The following is a 23,663-nucleotide window of genomic DNA, read 5'->3' on the forward strand; positions in this document are numbered from 1 at the left end:
TACCATTTGTCAAAAGACCACTTACATATATTAATATTAATTATGACTAATCATAAAAACCAAATATTTTGCAAGCTTGCCATCAATATAAGTGCCGAATCATAATTTAGATTTAACAACAAATATTACAATACTGTATTATGGCCACTAGATGGAGCCAAGGAAATCAGTGTGAGATAAAATACACCCAATATTCATCACAGCTGGGTGAATGCCGATCACATTCGTTCCATTAATGATTTTTAAAAAATAGACTACAAAATCTCCCACCACAAAATGTACTCAGCCAATCAAGGGCAGGACTCCATTTTTATTCTTCTCCTGCCATCAATGGCCAACCCGGTCCCACACGTCATCCATGTCTTTGGGGGCCTCTGATCTCCTTATGAACTGTTTCTTCCATGATGAAGATCAGCCATGGAGTATATCTGAGGTGTATATCAGGGTGTGCTTCTTCCCCACATGAGAGCTGGGATGTCCAGCAACATTCATCTAGAAGACATTTCCCGCACTCAAGGCACTAATACACCTCCAGGGTTGTGTGGGACCCCTGATGTACAGGAAGACAGGACTTCAGTGAGGAACATTTCCCTCACTCAGCACAGGAAAGTGGCTTCTCCTCTGTGTGAGATCTCTGATGTCTGGAAAGATGGGACTTCTGTGAATAACATTTTCTGCACTCAGGACAGGAAAGTGGCTTCTCCTCTGTGTGAGATCTCTGATGTTTGTAAAGACTGGACTTCACTGAAAAACATTTCCCACACTCAGGACAGGAATACGGCTTCTCCACCTTGTGAGATCTTTATTGTATGACAAGTTCTGATTTCTTTACAATTTCCCACACTCACTTGTAAGTAGCCTCCTCCCCTGTGTGAGACCTCTGATGATGTTTGTAAAGAGTGAACTTCTGTGAAAAACATTTCCCGCACTCAGAACAGGAGTATGGCTTTTCACCCGTGTGAGACCTCAAATGTATGACAAGTTCTGATTTTCGTATAAAACATTTGCTGCACTCAGAACAGGAATACGGCTTCTCCCCTGTGTGAGATCTCTTATGTTTGTAAAGACTGGAATGCGTTGTAAAACATTTCCCACACTGTGGACAGGAATATAGCTTCTCCCCAGTGTGAGACCTCTGATGTACGGCAAGTTCTGATTTTTGTACAAAACATTTCCCACACTCAGTACATGAATACGGCTTCTCGCCTACATGCAATCTCAGATGTCTGGAAAGATGTGACTTGTATGAAAAACACTTCCCGCACTCAGGACAGGAATACGGCTTCTCCCCCGTGTGAGATCTCTGATGACTGTAAAGAATGAACTTTTGTGCAAAACATTTCCCACACTCAGAACAGGAATATGGCTTCTCACCTGTGTGAGACCTTTCATGTTTGACAAGATCTGATTTTTGTGCAAAACATTTCCCGCACTCAGGACATGAATATGGCTTCTCACCCACATGCAATCTCTGATGTCTGGAAAGATGTGACTTGTCTGAAAAACATTTCCCGCACTCAGGACAGGAATACGGCTTTTCCCCTGTGTGAGATCTTTTGTGCACATTAAGATGGGATTTAAAACAGAAACCCTTCCCGCACTCAGTACAGGAGAACCTCTTCTCTGTTGGAAGGCCGGCCCGGTCCCGCACAGTCTGAGGCTCCTCAGGATACGAGGAATCCGATGGTCCATCTACACTGGGTGGTGCCGGATGGACATTGGAGGGAGCCGGGTTTTCTCCTGGACTATACTGTGTGATGTCCTCATCTTCTACTTTCCAGTCTGGAGACAAAGTGAGACAATCCTCGGAGGTTTTCCTCATCTCCCGGCCATGGACTAAAATACAAAGACAAAGAGGATTACTAGACAGGAGCTGATTGGTTCCCCCAAACCAGGACTCTGCCCACATCAGGCAAAATGGAGAGCACAGCTCAGGAAAGTGACCAGGGGATTACAGGCTGCTATCACCCAGTCCCCGCCCTACTCTGGACCAATCAGTGAGCAGTATGGGTGGAGGAATGGATTTAGTGTTCATGACCCACCTGTGCTGATCTCTGTAGGAGTGTCCTCCTCTATAAATGTCCCCGTTATTCCATCCTCCTCCATAGACTGCTGATCATCCCTCACATACGCCTCTTCTTCTTCTGCTTTCACCTCAAATTCTATATCGATTGGATCTCCACTCTAAATCAAGGAAATGACAGAAAATATCATCTGTAAAATATAAACTCACATAAACAATCCACACATTATCTTTACAAGTCCATGTTCTAGATTCTCCATCCCACCAACCTTGTAATAGTGAGGGATGGTGTGACCTCCCTGTGTGGAATCCCGGGAATACAGAGGACGGGGACATCTCTCTGGTGGGTTCCTGTAGCTGGATGACTCCACCATGGTGTCCTGGTACAGATCTTTGTGTTCTTGTAGAAGCTCTGACTCCTCCATCGCCCCATCCTCATCCTCCTCCTCTTTTATCTCTTCTTTAACCTCAACTTTAGGATCTCTCAGGTTTCCACTCTGAATATATAATAAAAATGCCATCAATGGTAACAATGCAGATAATGTACAGATCCTAATGATACTATCAGTGATTGTTCCTCATCTACCTGATGATGGTGAGGGATGGTGTGACCTTCCTGTGTGGAATCCCGGGAATACAGAGGACGGGGACATCTCTCTGGTGGGTTCCCATGACTGGATCCATCTGTAGGAAACACACACACTGACTGAATCCATTGTTTCTATGTGTTTATCAGATGATGGGGGATCTAGGTGGATCCTCCGTACTGCTCTCTCCTTTACAATAAAGTCTCCTCTTACCCGGTGATGTGAGGGGCGGCTGATTGTCCATCATGACGTCCTTGTAGAGATCCTTGTGTCCTTCTAAATACTCCCACTCCTCCATGGAGAAATAGACAGTGACACCCTGACACCTTATAGGAACCTGACACACACAATGATACAGTCACCATCCAGACACATCCCTTGTCTGTTACTGGAGAATGTCCCAGAATTCCCGGCACCGCTCACCTCTCCTGTCAGCAGCTCAGTGATCTCTCTGGTGACTTCTAGAATCTTCTTCTTCTTTCTCTCTTCTATCAGGGAGGGAGGTGGAGGCAATGTGATGTCATATGATCTCCAGACTTCACAGGAGGAAAACTCTACATCTGAACACAAATAGTCACATCAAATGATATTCCCAGAATCCTCCTCACCTCTCCATTCAGGTCTCCATTTTATTAAAGCCCCACTTCAGGCTGAGGTATAATTCCCCCCCACAGGACCCCCACACTACGCAGGGTATAGGCTTGTTGCAGCATTCTGATGTCATTACATACAACGCAGGACCAACAGTCCCACTTTACATGTGAGGATACCAAGGGGCCCCACATCCTAAGAGCATCAGAAAAAAGTCAGATGGAGGGACATTGGGAGGAGGAGCTGTGAGGTCAGTGTGATGTCGTAGGATTCTCTGACTCTGGATGGAGGGACATTGGGAGGAGGAGCTGTGAGGTCGGTGTGATGTCATAGGATTCTCTGACTCTGGATGGACATTGGGAGGAGGAGCTGTGAGGTCAGTGTGATGTCATAGGATTCTCTGACTCCGGATGGAGGGACATTGGGAAGGGGAGCTGTGAGGTCAGTGTGATGTCATAGGATTCTCTGACTCCGGATGGAGGGACATTGGGAGGAGGAGCTGTGAGGTCAGTGTGATGTCACAGGATTCTCTGACTCCGCATGGAGGGACATTGGGAGGAGGAGCTGTGAGGTCAGTGTGATGTCACAGGATTCTCTGACTCCGGATGGAGGGACATTGGGAGGGGGAGCTGTGAGGTCAGTGTGATGTCATAGGAATCTCTGACTCCGGATGGAGGGACATTGGGAGGGGGAGCTGTGAGGTCAGTGTGATGTCATAGGAATCTCTGACTCCGGATAGAGGGACATTGGGAGGAGGAGCTGTGAGGTCAGTGTGATGTCATAGGATTCTCTGACTCCGGATGGAGGGACATTGGGAGGAGGAGCTGTGAGGTCAGTGTGATGTCTTAGGACATATAGACTCTGGATGGAGGGACATTTGGATGGGGAGATTTGAGGGGTCCTCTATATGAGGCTCCCATGCAAACTAAATCCTTGTTCCTGGGTGCGTCCTACCTCTCCTAAACTGAAGAGTGACCTTTGACCTTTACCATCCAGAAATCTGTGCGGAATCTGTGGAAGTAAGCTGTCATGTGATCAGGTGACGTGCGGAGGAACGGAGTGTAAATAGCAGACAATTGTCTCCAGAGCCCCTAATGGTGGGGATGGATTTGGCGGCGTGCTGGTGCCAAGTTTCCTCCCCCCAGGGTCACTGCAGGTGTGGAGAAAAGCTGTGTAAGAGGATATGGAGGAGAGATGAGGAGGAGATCCAGGAATCAGGAGAAAGGTCAGGGCAAGCAACAGACGAGCGCATCCAAGAGACCAAGCCGGGGTCACTACACAGAAAATCAATCCAAGGAAACAACAGGCAGGACGAGGAATAGCAAGAAGGAGCTGAGAGACAAATGAGAATATTGCTCAGCCAATGGGAGATGATCTCAGCATGACTTCCATCATGAAGGAGATGAGGGGGAGGGGAGGAAATCACTGAAGGTGACCATAGATCCATGGAAATTCAGCTGGTTCAGCAGGGATCACTCACATTTCCATCCATGTGTGGCCACTGCCAGATAAAAGCCACTCCCCCAGCGGCTGCAGCCAATAGCTTCAGTGCTGATCTGTGTATTCTGAGAGCGGAGGAGTCCCCCCATTGTCAGGATACAAGAGTGCAGCGGGGAGGATTCCCCCATCCACCTCCAATGTGTGGATGGGGGAATCACTTCAGTTTTTATGGTCATCCCGCTGGCTGAACGATAAAACTGAACCATGTAGGCCAGCTTTGGGAGCAAATATATTATCATCAACTCCTCCCCCTGAAGGGGTTCATCTTAAGGGGTTTATTCTCCCTGCCTGGACTATCCATAAATCTCCCTATTTTCCTTGCCTGGACTATCCATGAATCTCCCTATTTTCCCTGCCTGGACTATCCGTAAATATCCCTCCTTTCCCTGCCTGGACTATCCATGAATCTCCCTACTTTCCCTGCCTGGACTGTCCGTGAATCTCCCCCCTTTCCCTGCCTGGACTATCTGTGAATCCCCCTATTTTCCCTGCCTGGACTGTCCATGAATCCCCCTATTCTCTCTGCCTGGACTGTCCATGAATCCCCCTATTCTCTCTGCCTGGACTATCTGTGAATCCCACTATTTTCCCTGCCTGGACTGTCCGTGAATCTCCCTCCTTTCCCTGCCTGGACTATCCATGAATCTCCCTATTTTCCTTGCCTGGACTGTCCGTGAATCTCCCTCCTTTCCCTGCCTGGACTGTCCGTGAATCTCCCTCCTTTCCCTGCCTGGACTATCTGTGAATCCCCCTATTTTCCCTGCCTGGACTGTCCATGAATCCCCCTATTCTCTCTGCCTGGACTGTCCATGAATCCCCCTATTCTCTCTGCCTGGACTATCTGTGAATCCCACTATTTTCCCTGCCTGGACTATCCGTGAATCTCCCTCCTTTCCCTGCCTGGACTATCCGTGAATCTCCCTCCTTTCCCTGCCTGGACTATCCAAGAATCTCCCTATTTTCCCTGCCTGGACTATCCATGAATCTCCCTACTTTCCCTGCCTGGACTGTCCGTGAATCTCCCTCCTTTCCCTGCCTGGACTGTCCGTGAATCTCCCTCCTTTCCCTGACTGGACTGTCCGTGAATCTCCCTCCTTTCCCTGCCTGGACTATCCATGAATCTCCCTATTTTCCCTGCCTGGACTATCCGTGAATCTCCCTACTTTCCCTGCCTGGACTGTCCGTGAATATCCCTCCTTTCCCTGCCTGGACTATCTGTGAATCCCCCTATTTTCCCTGCCTGGACTGTCCATGAATCCCCCTATTCTCTCTGCCTGGACTGTCCATGAATCCCCCTATTCTCTCTGCCTGGACTATCTGTGAATCCCACTATTTTCCCTGCCTGGACTATCCGTGAATCTCCCTCCTTTCCCTGCCTGGACTATCCGTGAATCTCCCTCCTTTCCCTGCCTGGACTATCCATGAATCTCCCTCCTTTCTCTGCCTGGACTATCCGTGAATCTCCCTCCTTTCCCTGCCTGGACTATCCGTGAATCTCCCTCCTTTCCCTGCCTGGACTATCCGTGAATCTCCCTCCTTTCCCTGCCTGGACTATCCGTGAATCTCCCTCCTTTCTCTGCCTGGACTATCCGTGAATCTCCCTCCTTTCCCTGCCTGGACTATCCGTGAATCTCCCTCCTTTCTCTGCCTGGACTATCCGTGAATCTCCCTCCTTTCCCTGCCTGGACTATCCGTGAATCTCCCTATTTTCCCTGCCTGGACTATCCGTGAATCTCCCTATTTTCCCTGCCTGGACTGTCCATGAATCTCCCTCCTTTCCCTGCCTGGACTATCCGTGAATCTCCCTATTTTCCCTGCCTGGACTATCCGTGAATCTCCCTATTTTCCCTGCCTGGACTGTCCATGAATCTCCCTCCTTTCTCTGCCTGGACTATCCGTGAATCTCCCTATTTTCCCTGCCTGGACTATCCGTGAATCTCCCTATTTTCCCTGCCTGGACTATCCGTGAATCTCCCTATTTTCCCTGCCTGGACTATCCGTGAATCTCCCTATTTTCCCTGCCTGGACTATCCGTGAATCTCCCTATTTTCCCTGCCTGGACTATTCGTGAATCTCCCTATTTTCCCTGCCTGGACTATCCGTGAATCTCCCTCCTTTCTCTGCCTGGACTATCCGTGAATCTCCCTCCTTTCCCTGCCTGGACTATCCGTGAATCTCCCTCCTTTCTCTGCCTGGACTATCCGTGAATCTCCCTCCTTTCCCTGCCTGGACTATCCGTGAATCTCCCTATTTTCCCTGCCTGGACTATCCGTGAATCTCCCTATTTTCCCTGCCTGGACTGTCCTTGAATCTCCCTCCTTTCCCTGCCTGGACTATCCGTGAATCTCCCTATTTTCCCTGCCTGGACTATCCGTGAATCTCCCTATTTTCCCTGCCTGGACTGTCCATGAATCTCCCTCCTTTCTCTGCCTGGACTATCCGTGAATCTCCCTATTTTCCCTGCCTGGACTATCCGTGAATCTCCCTATTTTCCCTGCCTGGACTATCCGTGAATCTCCCTATTTTCCCTGCCTGGACTATCCGTGAATCTCCCTATTTTCCCTGCCTGGACTATCCGTGAATCTCCCTATTTTCCCTGCCTGGACTATCCGTGAATCTCCCTATTTTCCCTGCCTGGACTATCCGTGAATCTCCCTATTTTCCCTGCCTGGACTATCCGTGAATCTCCCTATTTTCCCTGCCTGGACTGTCCATGAATCTCCCTCCTTTCTCTGCCTGGACTATCCGTGAATCTCCCTCCTTTCCCTGCCTGGACTATCCGTGAATCTCCCTATTTTCCCTGCCTGGACTATCCGTGAATCTCCCTATTTTCCCTGCCTGGACTGTCCATGAATCTCCCTCCTTTCCCTGCCTGGACTATCCGTGAATCTCCCTATTTTCCCTGCCTGGACTATCCGTGAATCTCCCTATTTTCCCTGCCTGGACTGTCCATGAATCTCCCTCCTTTCTCTGCCTGGACTATCCGTGAATCTCCCTATTTTCCCTGCCTGGACTATCCGTGAATCTCCCTATTTTCCCTGCCTGGACTATCCGTGAATCTCCCTATTTTCCCTGCCTGGACTATCCGTGAATCTCCCTATTTTCCCTGCCTGGACTATCCGTGAATCTCCCTCCTTTCTCTGCCTGGACTATCCGTGAATCTCCCTATTTTCCCTGCCTGGACTATCCGTGAATCTCCCTATTTTCCCTGCCTGGACTATCCGTGAATCTCCCTATTTTCCCTGCCTGGACTGTCCATGAATCTCCCTCCTTTCTCTGCCTGGACTATCCGTGAATCTCCCTATTTTCCCTGCCTGGACTATCCGTGAATCTCCCTATTTTCCCTGCCTGGACTATCCGTGAATCTCCCTATTTTCCCTGCCTGGACTATCCGTGAATCTCCCTATTTTCCCTGCCTGGACTATCCGTGAATCTCCCTATTTTCCCTGCCTGGACTATCCGTGAATCTCCCTATTTTCCCTGCCTGGACTATCCGTGAATCTCCCTATTTTCCCTGCCTGGACTATCCGTGAATCTCCCTATTTTCCCTGCCTGGACTGTCCATGAATCTCCCTCCTTTCTCTGCCTGGACTATCCGTGAATCTCCCTCCTTTCCCTGCCTGGACTATCCGTGAATCTCCCTATTTTCCCTGCCTGGACTATCCGTGAATCTCCCTATTTTCCCTGCCTGGACTGTCCATGAATCTCCCTCCTTTCCCTGCCTGGACTATCCGTGAATCTCCCTATTTTCCCTGCCTGGACTATCCGTGAATCTCCCTATTTTCCCTGCCTGGACTGTCCATGAATCTCCCTCCTTTCTCTGCCTGGACTATCCGTGAATCTCCCTATTTTCCCTGCCTGGACTATCCGTGAATCTCCCTATTTTCCCTGCCTGGACTATCCGTGAATCTCCCTATTTTCCCTGCCTGGACTATCCGTGAATCTCCCTATTTTCCCTGCCAGGACTATCCGTGAATCTCCCTATTTTCCCTGCCTGGACTATCCGTGAATCTCCCTATTTTCCCTGCCTGGACTGTCCATGAATCTCCCTCCTTTCTCTGCCTGGACTATCCGTGAATCTCCCTCCTTTCCCTGCCTGGACTATCCGTGAATCTCCCTATTTTCCCTGCCTGGACTATCCGTGAATCTCCCTATTTTCCCTGCCTGGACTATCCGTGAATCTCCCTCCTTTCTCTGCCTGGACTATCCGTGAATCTCCCTCCTTTCCCTGCCTGGACTATCCGTGAATCTCCCTCCTTTCTCTGCCTGGACTATCCGTGAATCTCCCTCCTTTCCCTGCCTGGACTATCCGTGAATCTCCCTATTTTCCCTGCCTGGACTATCCGTGAATCTCCCTATTTTCCCTGCCTGGACTGTCCATGAATCTCCCTCCTTTCCCTGCCTGGACTATCCGTGAATCTCCCTATTTTCCCTGCCTGGACTATCCGTGAATCTCCCTATTTTCCCTGCCTGGACTGTCCATGAATCTCCCTCCTTTCTCTGCCTGGACTATCCGTGAATCTCCCTATTTTCCCTGCCTGGACTATCCGTGAATCTCCCTATTTTCCCTGCCTGGACTATCCGTGAATCTCCCTATTTTCCCTGCCTGGACTATCCGTGAATCTCCCTATTTTCCCTGCCTGGACTATCCGTGAATCTCCCTATTTTCCCTGCCTGGACTATCCGTGAATCTCCCTATTTTCCCTGCCTGGACTATCCGTGAATCTCCCTATTTTCCCTGCCTGGACTGTCCATGAATCTCCCTCCTTTCTCTGCCTGGACTATCCGTGAATCTCCCTCCTTTCCCTGCCTGGACTATCCGTGAATCTCCCTATTTTCCCTGCCTGGACTATCCGTGAATCTCCCTATTTTCCCTGCCTGGACTATCCGTGAATCTCCCTATTTTCCCTGCCTGGACTATCCGTGAATCTCCCTATTTTCCCTGCCTGGACTATCCGTGAATCTCCCTATTTTCCCTGCCTGGACTATCCGTGAATCTCCCTATTTTCCCTGCCTGGACTGTCCATGAATCTCCCTCCTTTCTCTGCCTGGACTATCCGTGAATCTCCCTATTTTCCCTGCCTGGACTATCCGTGAATCTCCCTATTTTCCCTGCCTGGACTATCCGTGAATCTCCCTATTTTCCCTGCCTGGACTATCCGTGAATCTCCCTATTTTCCCTGCCTGGACTATCCGTGAATCTCCCTATTTTCCCTGCCTGGACTATCCGTGAATCTCCCTATTTTCCCTGCCTGGACTATCCGTGAATCTCCCTATTTTCCCTGCCTGGACTGTCCATGAATCTCCCTCCTTTCCCTGCCTGGACTATCCGTGAATCTCCCTATTTTCCCTGCCTGGACTATCCGTGAATCTCCCTATTTTCCCTGCCTGGACTGTCCATGAATCTCCCTCCTTTCTCTGCCTGGACTATCCGTGAATCTCCCTATTTTCCCTGCCTGGACTATCCGTGAATCTCCCTATTTTCCCTGCCTGGACTATCCGTGAATCTCCCTATTTTCCCTGCCTGGACTATCCGTGAATCTCCCTATTTTCCCTGCCTGGACTATCCGTGAATCTCCCTATTTTCCCTGCCTGGACTATCCGTGAATCTCCCTATTTTCCCTGCCTGGACTATCCGTGAATCTCCCTCCTTTCTCTGCCTGGACTATCCGTGAATCTCCCTCCTTTCCCTGCCTGGACTATCCGTGAATCTCCCTCCTTTCTCTGCCTGGACTATCCGTGAATCTCCCTCCTTTCCCTGCCTGGACTATCCGTGAATCTCCCTATTTTCCCTGCCTGGACTATCCGTGAATCTCCCTATTTTCCCTGCCTGGACTGTCCATGAATCTCCCTCCTTTCCCTGCCTGGACTATCCGTGAATCTCCCTATTTTCCCTGCCTGGACTATCCGTGAATCTCCCTATTTTCCCTGCCTGGACTGTCCATGAATCTCCCTCCTTTCTCTGCCTGGACTATCCGTGAATCTCCCTATTTTCCCTGCCTGGACTATCCGTGAATCTCCCTATTTTCCCTGCCTGGACTATCCGTGAATCTCCCTATTTTCCCTGCCTGGACTATCCGTGAATCTCCCTATTTTCCCTGCCTGGACTATCCGTGAATCTCCCTATTTTCCCTGCCTGGACTATCCGTGAATCTCCCTATTTTCCCTGCCTGGACTATCCGTGAATCTCCCTATTTTCCCTGCCTGGACTGTCCATGAATCTCCCTCCTTTCTCTGCCTGGACTATCCGTGAATCTCCCTCCTTTCCCTGCCTGGACTATCCGTGAATCTCCCTATTTTCCCTGCCTGGACTATCCGTGAATCTCCCTATTTTCCCTGCCTGGACTGTCCATGAATCTCCCTCCTTTCCCTGCCTGGACTATCCGTGAATCTCCCTATTTTCCCTGCCTGGACTATCCGTGAATCTCCCTATTTTCCCTGCCTGGACTGTCCATGAATCTCCCTCCTTTCTCTGCCTGGACTATCCGTGAATCTCCCTATTTTCCCTGCCTGGACTATCCGTGAATCTCCCTATTTTCCCTGCCTGGACTATCCGTGAATCTCCCTATTTTCCCTGCCTGGACTATCCGTGAATCTCCCTATTTTCCCTGCCTGGACTATCCGTGAATCTCCCTATTTTCCCTGCCTGGACTATCCGTGAATCTCCCTATTTTCCCTGCCTGGACTATCCGTGAATCTCCCTATTTTCCCTGCCTGGACTGTCCATGAATCTCCCTCCTTTCTCTGCCTGGACTATCCGTGAATCTCCCTATTTTCCCTGCCTGGACTATCCGTGAATCTCCCTATTTTCCCTGCCTGGACTATCCGTGAATCTCCCTATTTTCCCTGCCTGGACTATCCGTGAATCTCCCTATTTTCCCTGCCTGGACTATCCGTGAATCTCCCTATTTTCCCTGCCTGGACTATCCGTGAATCTCCCTATTTTCCCTGCCTGGACTATCCGTGAATCTCCCTATTTTCCCTGCCTGGACTATCCGTGAATCTCCCTATTTTCCCTGCCTGGACTGTCCATGAATCTCCCTCCTTTCTCTGCCTGGACTATCCGTGAATCTCCCTCCTTTCCCTGCCTGGACTATCCGTGAATCTCCCTATTTTCCCTGCCTGGACTATCCGTGAATCTCCCTATTTTCCCTGCCTGGACTGTCCATGAATCTCCCTCCTTTCCCTGCCTGGACTATCCGTGAATCTCCCTATTTTCCCTGCCTGGACTATCCGTGAATCTCCCTATTTTCCCTGCCTGGACTGTACATGAATCTCCCTCCTTTCTCTGCCTGGACTATCCGTGAATCTCCCTATTTTCCCTGCCTGGACTATCCGTGAATCTCCCTATTTTCCCTGCCTGGACTATCCGTGAATCTCCCTATTTTCCCTGCCTGGACTATCCGTGAATCTCCCTATTTTCCCTGCCTGGACTATCCGTGAATCTCCCTATTTTCCCTGCCTGGACTATCCGTGAATCTCCCTATTTTCCCTGCCTGGACTGTCCATGAATCTCCCTCCTTTCTCTGCCTGGACTATCCGTGAATCTCCCTCCTTTCCCTGCCTGGACTATCCGTGAATCTCCCTATTTTCCCTGCCTGGACTATCCGTGAATCTCCCTATTTTCCCTGCCTGGACTATCCGTGAATCTCCCTCCTTTCTCTGCCTGGACTATCCGTGAATCTCCCTCCTTTCCCTGCCTGGACTATCCGTGAATCTCCCTCCTTTCTCTGCCTGGACTATCCGTGAATCTCCCTCCTTTCCCTGCCTGGACTATCCGTGAATCTCCCTATTTTCCCTGCCTGGACTATCCGTGAATCTCCCTATTTTCCCTGCCTGGACTGTCCATGAATCTCCCTCCTTTCCCTGCCTGGACTATCCGTGAATCTCCCTATTTTCCCTGCCTGGACTATCCGTGAATCTCCCTATTTTCCCTGCCTGGACTGTCCATGAATCTCCCTCCTTTCTCTGCCTGGACTATCCGTGAATCTCCCTATTTTCCCTGCCTGGACTATCCGTGAATCTCCCTATTTTCCCTGCCTGGACTATCCGTGAATCTCCCTATTTTCCCTGCCTGGACTATCCGTGAATCTCCCTATTTTCCCTGCCTGGACTATCCGTGAATCTCCCTATTTTCCCTGCCTGGACTATCCGTGAATCTCCCTATTTTCCCTGCCTGGACTATCCGTGAATCTCCCTATTTTCCCTGCCTGGACTGTCCATGAATCTCCCTCCTTTCTCTGCCTGGACTATCCGTGAATCTCCCTCCTTTCCCTGCCTGGACTATCCGTGAATCTCCCTATTTTCCCTGCCTGGACTATCCGTGAATCTCCCTATTTTCCCTGCCTGGACTGTCCATGAATCTCCCTCCTTTCCCTGCCTGGACTATCCGTGAATCTCCCTATTTTCCCTGCCTGGACTATCCGTGAATCTCCCTATTTTCCCTGCCTGGACTGTCCATGAATCTCCCTCCTTTCTCTGCCTGGACTATCCGTGAATCTCCCTATTTTCCCTGCCTGGACTATCCGTGAATCTCCCTATTTTCCCTGCCTGGACTATCCGTGAATCTCCCTATTTTCCCTGCCTGGACTATCCGTGAATCTCCCTATTTTCCCTGCCTGGACTATCCGTGAATCTCCCTATTTTCCCTGCCTGGACTATCCGTGAATCTCCCTATTTTCCCTGCCTGGACTATCCGTGAATCTCCCTATTTTCCCTGCCTGGACTGTCCATGAATCTCCCTCCTTTCTCTGCCTGGACTATCCGTGAATCTCCCTATTTTCCCTGCCTGGACTATCCGTGAATCTCCCTATTTTCCCTGCCTGGACTATCCGTGAATCTCCCTATTTTCCCTGCCTGGACTATCCGTGAATCTCCCTATTTTCCCTGCCTGGACTATCCGTGAATCTCCCTATTTTCCCTGCCTGGACTATCCGTGAATCTCCCTATTTTCCCTGCCTGGACTATCCGTGAATCTCCCTATTTTCCCTGCCTGGACTATCCGTGAATCTCCCTATTTTCCCTGCCTGGACTGTCCATGAATCTCCCTCCTTTCTCTGCCTGGACTATCCGTGAATCTCCCTCCTTTCCCTGCCTGGACTATCCGTGAATCTCCCTATTTTCCCTGCCTGGACTATCCGTGAATCTCCCTATTTTCCCTGCCTGGACTGTCCATGAATCTCCCTCCTTTCCCTGCCTGGACTATCCGTGAATCTCCCTATTTTCCCTGCCTGGACTATCCGTGAATCTCCCTATTTTCCCTGCCTGGACTGTCCATGAATCTCCCTCCTTTCTCTGCCTGGACTATCCGTGAATCTCCCTATTTTCCCTGCCTGGACTATCCGTGAATCTCCCTATTTTCCCTGCCTGGACTATCCGTGAATCTCCCTATTTTCCCTGCCTGGACTATCCGTGAATCTCCCTATTTTCCCTGCCTGGACTATCCGTGAATCTCCCTATTTTCCCTGCCTGGACTATCCGTGAATCTCCCTATTTTCCCTGCCTGGACTGTCCATGAATCTCCCTCCTTTCTCTGCCTGGACTATCCGTGAATCTCCCTCCTTTCCCTGCCTGGACTATCCGTGAATCTCCCTATTTTCCCTGCCTGGACTATCCGTGAATCTCCCTATTTTCCCTGCCTGGACTGTCCATGAATCTCCCTCCTTTCCCTGCCTGGACTATCCGTGAATCTCCCTATTTTCCCTGCCTGGACTGTCCATGAATCTCCCTCCTTTCTCTGCCTGGACTATCCGTGAATCTCCCTCCTTTCCCTGCCTGGACTATCCGTGAATCTCCCTCCTTTCCCTGCCTGGACTATCCGTGAATCTCCCTCCTTTCCCTGCCTGGACTGTCCATGAATCTCCCTATCTTCCTTGCCTGGACTATCCTCTTCCCCTTTTTTGGGTACCCGGACGCTACCTTCCTACCCTGATTGTCTCCCAGATTTCAATAAAACTCTGTGTTTATCATGCTCCGTGTGTGTTCTGTCCTGCCTACGCTTCCATCACATGAACCATGTAGGCCAGCTTTGGGAGCAAGATATATTATCATCAACTCCTCCCCCTGAAGGGGTTCATCTACGTATTACCTCCTCTGCTGCCAGATCCAGGAACGTCTCCTCTCTACTTCCTCATTCATGGAACTTCCTGTCTATACCTGACATCACTTCCTGTCTGTACCTGATATCACTTCCTGCCTTTACCTGACATCATTTCCTGTCTTCCATAGAGACTTCTTGTCTGGGTAGAAGTGAGATCCCCACCTTGTGGAGCTCAGAGGAACTGCAGCCCCAAGAAGCGTCTGGTAGTGTGACCCCGGCCTTGTGCTGGGTGTGTATGGACTGTAGATCCTAATAGAGGGGTCACCTCCACTCCCACCAAGGGGGACAGAAATATATGACTGCTCGGGGGAGGGATTTTGGCCCACAAGGTGGGGATCTCACTTCTACCCAGACAGGAATTCTCTATGGAAGACAGACAGGAACTGATGTCAGGTAAAGACAGGAAGTGATGCCAGGTACAGACAGGAAGTGATATCAGGTACAGACAGGAAGTGATGTCAGGTAAATACAGGAAGTTCCAGGGGATATGTGAGTAAGCAGGAAGTAGAGAGGAGACATTCCTGGATCTGGCAGCAGAGGAGGTAATACGTAGATGATCCCCTTCAGGGGGAGGAGTTGATGATAATATATTTGCCCCCAAAGCTGGCCTACATGGTTCAGTTTTATCGTTCAGCCAGCGGGATGAGCATAAAAACTGAAGCGATTCCCCCATCCACACATTGGAGGTGGATGGGGGAATCCTCCCCGCTGCACTCTTGTATTCTGACAATGGGGGGACTCCTCCGCTCTCAGAATACACAGATCAGCATTGAAGCTATTGGCTGCAGCCACTGGGGGAGTGGCTTTTATCCGGCAGTGGCCACACATGGATGGAAATGTGAGCGATCCCTGCTGAACCAGCTGAATTTCCATGGATCTATGGTCACCTTCAGTGACTTCCTCCCCTCCCCCTCATCTCCTTCATGATGGAAGTCATGCTGAGATCATCTCCCATTGGCTGAGCAATATTCTCATTTGTCTCTCAGCTCCTTCTTGCTATTCCTCGTCCTGCCTGTTGTTTCCTTGGATTGATTTTCTGTGTAGTGACCCCGGCTTGGTCTCTTGGATGCGCTCGTCTGTTGCTTGCCCTGACCTTTCTCCTGATTCCTGGATCTCCTCCTCATCTCTCCTCCATATCCTCTTACACAGCTTTTCTCCACACCTGCAGTGACCCTGGGGGGAGGAAACTTGGCACCAGCACGCCGCCAAATCCATCCCCACCATTAGGGGCTCTGGAGACAATTGTCTGCTATTTACACTCCGTTCCTCCGCACGTCACCTGATCACATGACAGCTTACTTCCACAGATTCCGCACAGATTTCTGGATGGAAAAGGTCAAAGTTCACTCTTCAGTTTAGGAGAGGTAGGACGCACCCAGGAACAAGGTATTGGTTTGCATAGGAGCCTCATATAGAGGACCCCTCAAATCTCCCCATCCAAGTATCCCTCCATCCAGAGTCTATATGTCCTAAGACATCACACTGACCTCACAGCTCCTCCTCCCAATGTCCCTCCATCCAGAGTCAGAGAATCCTATGATATCACACTGACCTCACAGCTCCTCCCAATGTCCCTCCATCCAGAGTCAGAGAATCCTATGACATCACACTGACCTCACAGCTCCTCCCCCCAATGTCCCTCCATCCAGCTTTTTTTTCTTTTATCCAGTACTCTTAGGCTGTGGGTGGACCCTTTACATCCTCACAACTAAAGCAGAACTGTTGATCCTTCATTTCATGTAATGATGTCAGAATTCCTTATAGCTCAGCCTGAAGTGGGGCTTTAATAAAATGGAGACCTGAATGGAGAGGTGAGGAGGATTCTGGGAATATCATTTGATGTGACTATTTGTGTTCAGATGTAGAGTTTTCCTCCTGAGAAGTCTGGAGATCATATGACATCACATTGCCTCCACCTCCCTCCCTGATAGAAGAGAGAAAGAAGAAGAAGATTCTAGAAGTCACCAGAGAGATCACTGAGCTGCTGACAGGAGAGGTGAGCGGTGCCGGGAATTCTGGGACATTCTCCAGTAACAGACAAGGGATGTGTCTGGATGGTGACTGTATCATTGTGTGTGTCAGGTTCCTATAAGGTGTCAGGGTGTCACTGTCTATTTCTCCATGGAGGAGTGGGAGTATTTAGAAGGACACAAGGATCTCTACAAGGACGTCATGATGGACAATCAGCCGCCCCTCACATCACCGGGTAAGAGGAGACTTTATTGTAAAGGAGAGAGCAGTACGGAGGATCCACCTAGATCCCCCATCATCTGATAAACACATAGAAACAATGGATTCAGTCAGTGTGTGTGTTTCCTACAGATGGATCCAGTCATGGGAACCCACCAGAGAGATGTCCCCGTCCTCTGTATTCCCGGGATTCCACACAGGAAGGTCACACCATCCCTCACCATCATCAGGTAGATGATGACAATTATTGGTAGTTGTGATTTATACACAGCATGTTTGTTACAATGAATGTTTTATTATATCTTTCAGAGTGGAATCCTCGGGGATGATAATATTGATGTTAAAGAAGAGTATAAAGAGGAGGATGAGGAGTATGGAGTGATGGAGGAGTTTTCAGAAGGACACAAGGATATGATGGAGCCACCTAATACCAGGAACCCACCAGAGAGATGTCCCCGTCCTCTGTATTCCCGGGATTCCACACAGGAAGGTCACACCATCCCTCACTATTACAAGGTTGGTGGGATGGAGTATCTAGAACATGGACTTGTAGGGGTGATGTGTGAATTTTTTAATGTGATATTTTCTCTCATTTCCTTGATTTAGAGTGGAGATCCAATCGATATAGAATTTGAGGTGAAAGCAGAAGAAGAAGAGGCGTATGTGAGGGATGATCAGCAGTCTATGGAGGAGGATGGAATAACGGGGACATTTATAGAGGAGGACACTCCTACAGAGATCAGCACAGGTGGGTCATGAACACTAAATCCATTCCTCCACCCATACTGCTCACTGATTGGTCCAGAGTAGGGCGGGGACTGGGTGATATCAGCCTGTAATCCCCTGGTCACTTTCCTGAGCTGTGTTCCCCGTCCTGTATTCCTGGATTTCTCTCGGATAATCTTCCTTCTCTGTGCTGCAGACACAATTTATGTATCAGTTCTGGTTGTTTCCTCACTCTCTGACTAAGGTCCATGAATAAAGAAATGACCTGGTAGGAGATCAGAGGAGCCATTTCCTAGTTCCCTTGAGGGTGGAATTGTAAGCTCCTCAGAGACCAAGCTGCCTGATGTGGGCGGAGTCCTGGTTTGGGGGAACCAATCAGCTCCTGTCTAGTAATCCTCTTTGTCTTTGTATTTTAGTCCATGGCCGGGAGATGAGGAAAACCTCCGAGGATTGTCTCACTTTGTCTCCAGACTGGAAAGTAGAAGATGAGGACATCACACAGTATAGTCCATGAGAAAACCCGGCTCCCTCCAATGTTCATCCGGCATCACCCAGTGTAGATGGATCATCGGATTCCTCGTATCCTGAGGAACCACAGACTGTGTGGGACCAGGCCGGCCTTCCAACAGGGAAGAGGTTTCCCTGTACTGAGTGCGGGAAGGGTTTCCATTTTAAATCCCATCTTAACGTACATATAAGATCTCACACGGGGGAAAAACCACATTCCTGTCCAGAGTGTGGGAAATGTTTCCATTTTAAATCGGGTCTTTATGTGCATAAAAGGACTCACATAGGTGAGAAGCCATTTTCGTGTCCTGAGTGCGGGAAATGTTTTTCACAAAAGTCCAATTTTGAAATACATCGGTTTCTGCATACAGGTGAGAAGCCATATTCCTGTTCTGAGTGCATGAAATGTTTTTCCCAGATGTCCACTCTTTACAGACATCAGAGATCTCACATGGGGGAGAAGCCATATTCCTGTCTTGAGTGCGGTAAATGTTTTGCGCAGAAGTCCAATCTTCATATACATCAGAGATCTCACACGGGGGAGAAACCATATTCTTGTTATGAGTGTGCAAAATGTTTTGTACAAAAATCAGAACTTGCCAGACATCAGAGAACTCACACGGGGGAGAAGCCGTATTCCTGTCCATGTTGTGGGAAATGTTTTTCAATGAAGTCAAATCTTTCCACACATCAGAGATCTCACACAGGAGAGAAGCCGTATTTCTGTCCTGAGTGCGGGAAATGTTTTTCACAGAAGACTAGTCTTTCCAGACATCAGAAATCTCACACAGAGGAGACGCAAATTTCCTGTCCTGAGTGAGGGAAATGTTCCTCACTGAAGTCCTGTCTTCCTGTACATCAGGGGTCCCAAACAACCCTGGAGGTGTATTAGTGCCTTGAGTGCGGGAAATGTCTTCTAGATGAATGTTGCTGGACATCCCAGCTCTCATGTGGGGAAGAAGCACACCCTGATATACACCTCAGATATACTCCATGGCTGATCTTCATCATGGAAGAAACAGTTCATAAGGAGATCAGAGGTCCCCAAAGACATGGATGAAGTGTGGGACCGGGTTGGCCAGTGATGGCAGGAGAAGAATAAAAACGGAGTCCTGCCCTGTGATTGGCTGAGTACATTTTGTGGTGGGAGATTTCACACTTGGAGGTGTGATTTATAAACAAATAACTGAACAGATGTGATCCACATTCTCCAAGATGAATGTTGGCTGGATTTTATTTTATATTCGGATTTCCTGGGTTCCATCTAGTGGCCATATTTGTGCATTGAACTGAATTGTGGGAAACGTTTCCCATTATGGGGTAGATGGAGGCGACCATCATAGGAAATCCCGGAGTTACATTCCCTCCAGGATCTGGATGAATTTTGGTCACATGCGCTCAGTGAATTCTTGGTACATAGACCCCTCCCTTGGTCTCCTGGGCCAGGTCGGGACCTGGTCACACGCGCTCAGTGAATTCTTGGTACATAGACCCCTCCCTTGGTCTCCTGGGCCAGGCAGGGCTCTGGTCACACGCGCTCAGTGAATTCTTGGTACATAGACCCCTCCCTTGGTCTCCTGGCCAGGCCGGGATCTGGTCACACGCGCTCAGTGAATTCTTGGTACATAGACCCCTCCCTTGGTCTCCTGGGCCAGGCAGGGCTCTGGTCACACACGCTCAGTGAATTCTTGGTACATAGACCCCTCCCTTGGTCTCCTGTGCCAGGCCGGGATCTGGTCATACGCGCTCAGTGAATTCTTGGCACATAGACCCCTCCCTTGGTCTCCTGGGCCAGGCAGGGCTCTGGTCACATACGCTCAGTGAATTCTTGGTACATAGACCCCTCCCTTGGTCTCCTGGGCCAGGCCGGGATCTGGTCATACGCGCTCAGTGAATTCTTGGCACATAGACCCCTCCCTTGGTCTCCTGGGCCAGGCAGGGCTCTGGTCACATACGCTCAGTGAATTCTTGGTACATAGACCCCTCCCTTGGTCTCCTGGGCCAGGCCGGGATCTGGTCACACGGGCTCAGTGAATTCTTGGTACTTAGACCCCTCCCTTGGTCTCCTGGGCCAGGCCGGGTTCCATCCAAATCCCTGAGATCATTCTCCCGCACTTCTTAGTCCAGCACACACTGAGGGATGTCAGTTATTAACCCCGTCACACCTCAGGGGAAAACACATGTTAATGCCTAAGCACAATTTTACAACTTTGACCTGTTAGTAAACCCGTCCGTATCATCACACCTACTTTGTACATCGGGGTGGATTATACCGCGCTGTTTTCTATTAACAAAGGAAAACTGACCTAAAATTGTAAACAAAACATTTTTTATTTAATGTAGCTGTGTGTTTCTTGCTGCTGCCATAACCAACTACCAAAGAACAACCCAAAATCATTCCTCCAGGTCCTGCCGATGGCAGGGATCCCACACATGTATGATAGTTGTTGTTTGTACCCGCAGTACAGCCCACACACCATACGGAGCATTTTGCTGCGACTATTATCCTGACACTGACACTAATTTCAACATCAAAATAAAAATCCTCACAAAATAATACTGACCCTGACTCTTGAACTTGACCTTTGACCCTGACCTTGACCCAAACACTACCCCTGACACTGACCTACATCAAGCCTTCATCTAGGTATTTTTATTTATTTATCCCTCCCTCCTGACCGGGCCATTTTTTGCGTTATGGTGCTGCGTTACTTTAATGGACAATTGCGCGGTCATGCAACGCTGCACCCTAATGAATTTGCCTCTGTAAAAAAAATGTCATGATAAATTTAGGGCAAAATGTATTCTGCTCCGTGTCTTTGCTAAAACAAATCCCAATACATGTAAATTAATTGGTTTACATGAAAGTTATAGCGTCTACAAATAGCGGTGTAGATACTGGGATTTTTTTTTCTAATACTAGTAATGGTCAGTGACTTATAGCGGGACTGCAACGGGTATTCTGGTACTGGAGGAAACTGACTTGGTGTCACTGACATCTCCAGTGACACCAATACAGTGATCAGTGCTAATAAAAAGCACTGACACTGTACTAATGGCACTGGGCAGGAAGGGGTTAACATTTGGGATGATCAAAGGGATAACTGTGTGCTTTTTCACTATGGGGGCTGTGTGTGTGCTTCACTGTGTGCACACTGCTATGCAGAACCATACAAAGCAGTGCGCAGGAGCTGACAGGGGAGAGATCTGTATTGTTTATACACAGGTCTCTCACCCATCGGTGATACACAGCAATTGCCGGGTGCCGGCAGGGAATCACTGTCTGGGATCCAGTGATTGACAGCTGAGGCCACCAACGGTGGCGCAGGTAGGGCATGCACATGTGGCTCACACGTGCCCCCTACCCAGAAGTGCAAAATCATGTATATGTACATGAATTTACACACCCCTCTGCCCTGTAGTAGTATTTCTGCTATATGGTGGTGGGAAAGCGGTTAATATATTTATTTATATACACTTTTAACACACACTTTTTTTTCTTTCAGAAATGACAGAGAGAGATACAATGTATAATAGAATGTATATAATGATACGATGTATAATAGAATGTATATAATGATACAATGTATAATAGAATGTATATAATGAGACAATGTGTAATATAATGTATATAATGATACAATGTGTAATAGAATGTATATAATGATACAATGTGTAATAGAATGTATATAATGATACGATGTATAATAGAATGTATATAATGAGACAATGTGTAATATAATGTATATAATGATACAATGTGTAATAGAATGTATATAATGATACAATGTATAATAGAATGTATATAATGATACGATGTATAATAGAATGTATATAATGAGACAATGTGTAATATAATGTATATAATTATACAATGTATAATAGGATGTACAGTCAGGTCCATAAATATTGGGACATGGACACACTTCTAACATTTTTGGCTCTATACACCACCACAATGGATTTGAAATGAAACAAACAAGATGTGCTTTAACTGCAGACTGTCAGCTTTAATTTGAGGGTATTTACATCCAAATCAGGTGAACGGTGTAGGAATTACAACAGTTTGCATATATGCCTCCCACTTGTTAAGGGACCAAAAGTAATGGGACAGAATAATAATCATAAATCAAACTTTCACTTTTTAATACTTGGTTGCAAATCCTTTGCAGTCAATGACAGCCTGAAGTCTGGAACGCATAGACATCACCAGACGCTGGGTTTCATCCCTGGTGATGCTCTGCCAGGCCTCTACTGCAACTGTCTTCAGTTCCTGCTTGTTCTTGGGGCATTTTCCCTTCAGTTTTGTCTTCAGCAAGTGAAATGCTCAATCGGATTCAGGTCAGGTGATTGGCCATTGCAGAACATTCCACTTCTTTGGTGTCTTTTGCAGTCTGCTTTGGGTCATTGTCCATCTGCACTGTGAAGCGTCCAATGAGTTGTGAAGCATTTGGCTGAATATGAGCCGATAATATTCCCGAAACACTTCACAATTCATCCGGCTGCTTCTGTCAGCAGTCACATCATCAATACATACAAGAGAAGCAGTTCCATTGGCAGCCATACATGCCCACGCCATGACACTACCACCACCATGCTTCACTGATGAGGTGGTATGCTGAGGATCATGAGCAGTTCCTTCTCCATACTCTTCTCTTCCCATCACTCTGGTACAAGTTGATGTCGGTCTCATCTGTCCATAGGATGTTGTTCCAGAACTGTGAAGGCTTTTTTACATGTCGTTTGGCAAACTCTAATCTGGCCTTCCTGTTTTTGAGGCTCACCAATGGTTTCCATCTTGTGGTGAACCCTCTGTATTCACTCTGGTGAAGTCTTCTCTTGATTGGTGACTTTGACACACATACACCTACCTCCTGGAGAGTGTTCTTGATCTGGCCAACTGTTGTGAAGGGTGTTTTCTTCACCAGGGAAAGAATTCTTCGCTCATCCACCACAGTTGTTTTCCGTGGTCTTCCGGGTCTTTTGGTGTTGCTGAGCTCACCGGTGCGTTCCTTCTATTTAAGAATGTTCCAAACAGTTGTTTTGGCCACGCCTAATGTTTTTGCTATCTCTCTAATGGGTTTGTTTTGTTTTTTCAGCCTAATGATGGCTTCACTGATAGTGACAGCTCTTTGGATCTCATCTTGAGAGTTGACAGCAACAGATTCCAAATGCAAATAGCACACTTGAAATGAACTCTGGACCTTTTATCTGCTCATTGTAATTGGGATAATGAGGGAATAACACACACCTGGCCATGGAACAGCTGAGAAGCCAATTGTCCCATTACTTTTGGTCCCTTAACAAGTGGGAGGCACATATGCAAACTGTTGTAATTCCTACACCGTTCACCTGATTTGGATGTAAATACCCTCAAATTAAAGCTGACAGTCTGCAGTTAAAGCACATCTTGTTTGTTTCATTTCAAATCCATTGTGGT

The 23,663-nt window shown here is 48.4% G+C and overlaps 3 protein-coding genes across 3 annotated transcripts in view; 2 read left to right on the top strand and 1 right to left on the bottom strand.

Annotated features, from left to right (window-relative positions):
- Positions 1-782: 782 nt before the first annotated feature.
- LOC149451535 (uncharacterized) overlaps positions 783-23,663 on the bottom strand; it is a 61,593-nt gene continuing 38,712 nt past the window's right edge. Inside the window, exon 4 of the mRNA XM_089690595.1 lies at positions 783-1,616. Coding sequence (XP_089546721.1) covers positions 845-1,616 — 772 coding nt within the window. The 3' untranslated portion in view covers positions 783-844. The remainder of the gene's footprint in view (positions 1,617-23,663) is intronic.
- LOC149451536 (uncharacterized) lies at positions 17,279-18,267 on the top strand. Its single transcript, XM_089690568.1, has 3 exons — positions 17,279-17,506; positions 17,597-17,738; positions 18,133-18,267. The coding sequence occupies exons 1-3, from the start codon at positions 17,279-17,281 to the stop codon at positions 18,228-18,230; spliced, it is 468 nt and encodes a 155-aa protein (XP_089546694.1). The 3' UTR covers positions 18,231-18,267.
- LOC149451537 (uncharacterized) lies at positions 18,234-21,870 on the top strand (the record flags this gene model as incomplete). The annotated part of the gene is made up of 1 exon (XM_089690569.1): positions 18,234-21,870. A coding segment is annotated over one exon (810 nt), but the record flags the coding sequence as incomplete, so codon positions are not given.

The sequence above is a fragment of the Staurois parvus genome, unplaced genomic scaffold (assembly GCF_062004578.1).
Source record: "Staurois parvus isolate SC_StPar_1 unplaced genomic scaffold, SC_StPar_1.0 ptg000534l, whole genome shotgun sequence".
NCBI lineage: Eukaryota > Metazoa > Chordata > Amphibia > Anura > Ranidae > Staurois > Staurois parvus.

Coding starts and splice junctions, on each gene's coding strand:
- LOC149451536 (XM_089690568.1), top strand. CDS start 17,279: ATGTTTTATTATATCTTTCAGAGTGGAATCCTCGGGGATGATAATATT. Junction 17,507..17,596: donor CCATCCCTCACTATTACAAG/GTTGGTGGGATG, acceptor TCCTTGATTTAG/AGTGGAGATCCAATCGATAT. Junction 17,739..18,132: donor TCCTACAGAGATCAGCACAG/GTGGGTCATGAA, acceptor TTTGTATTTTAG/TCCATGGCCGGGAGATGAGG.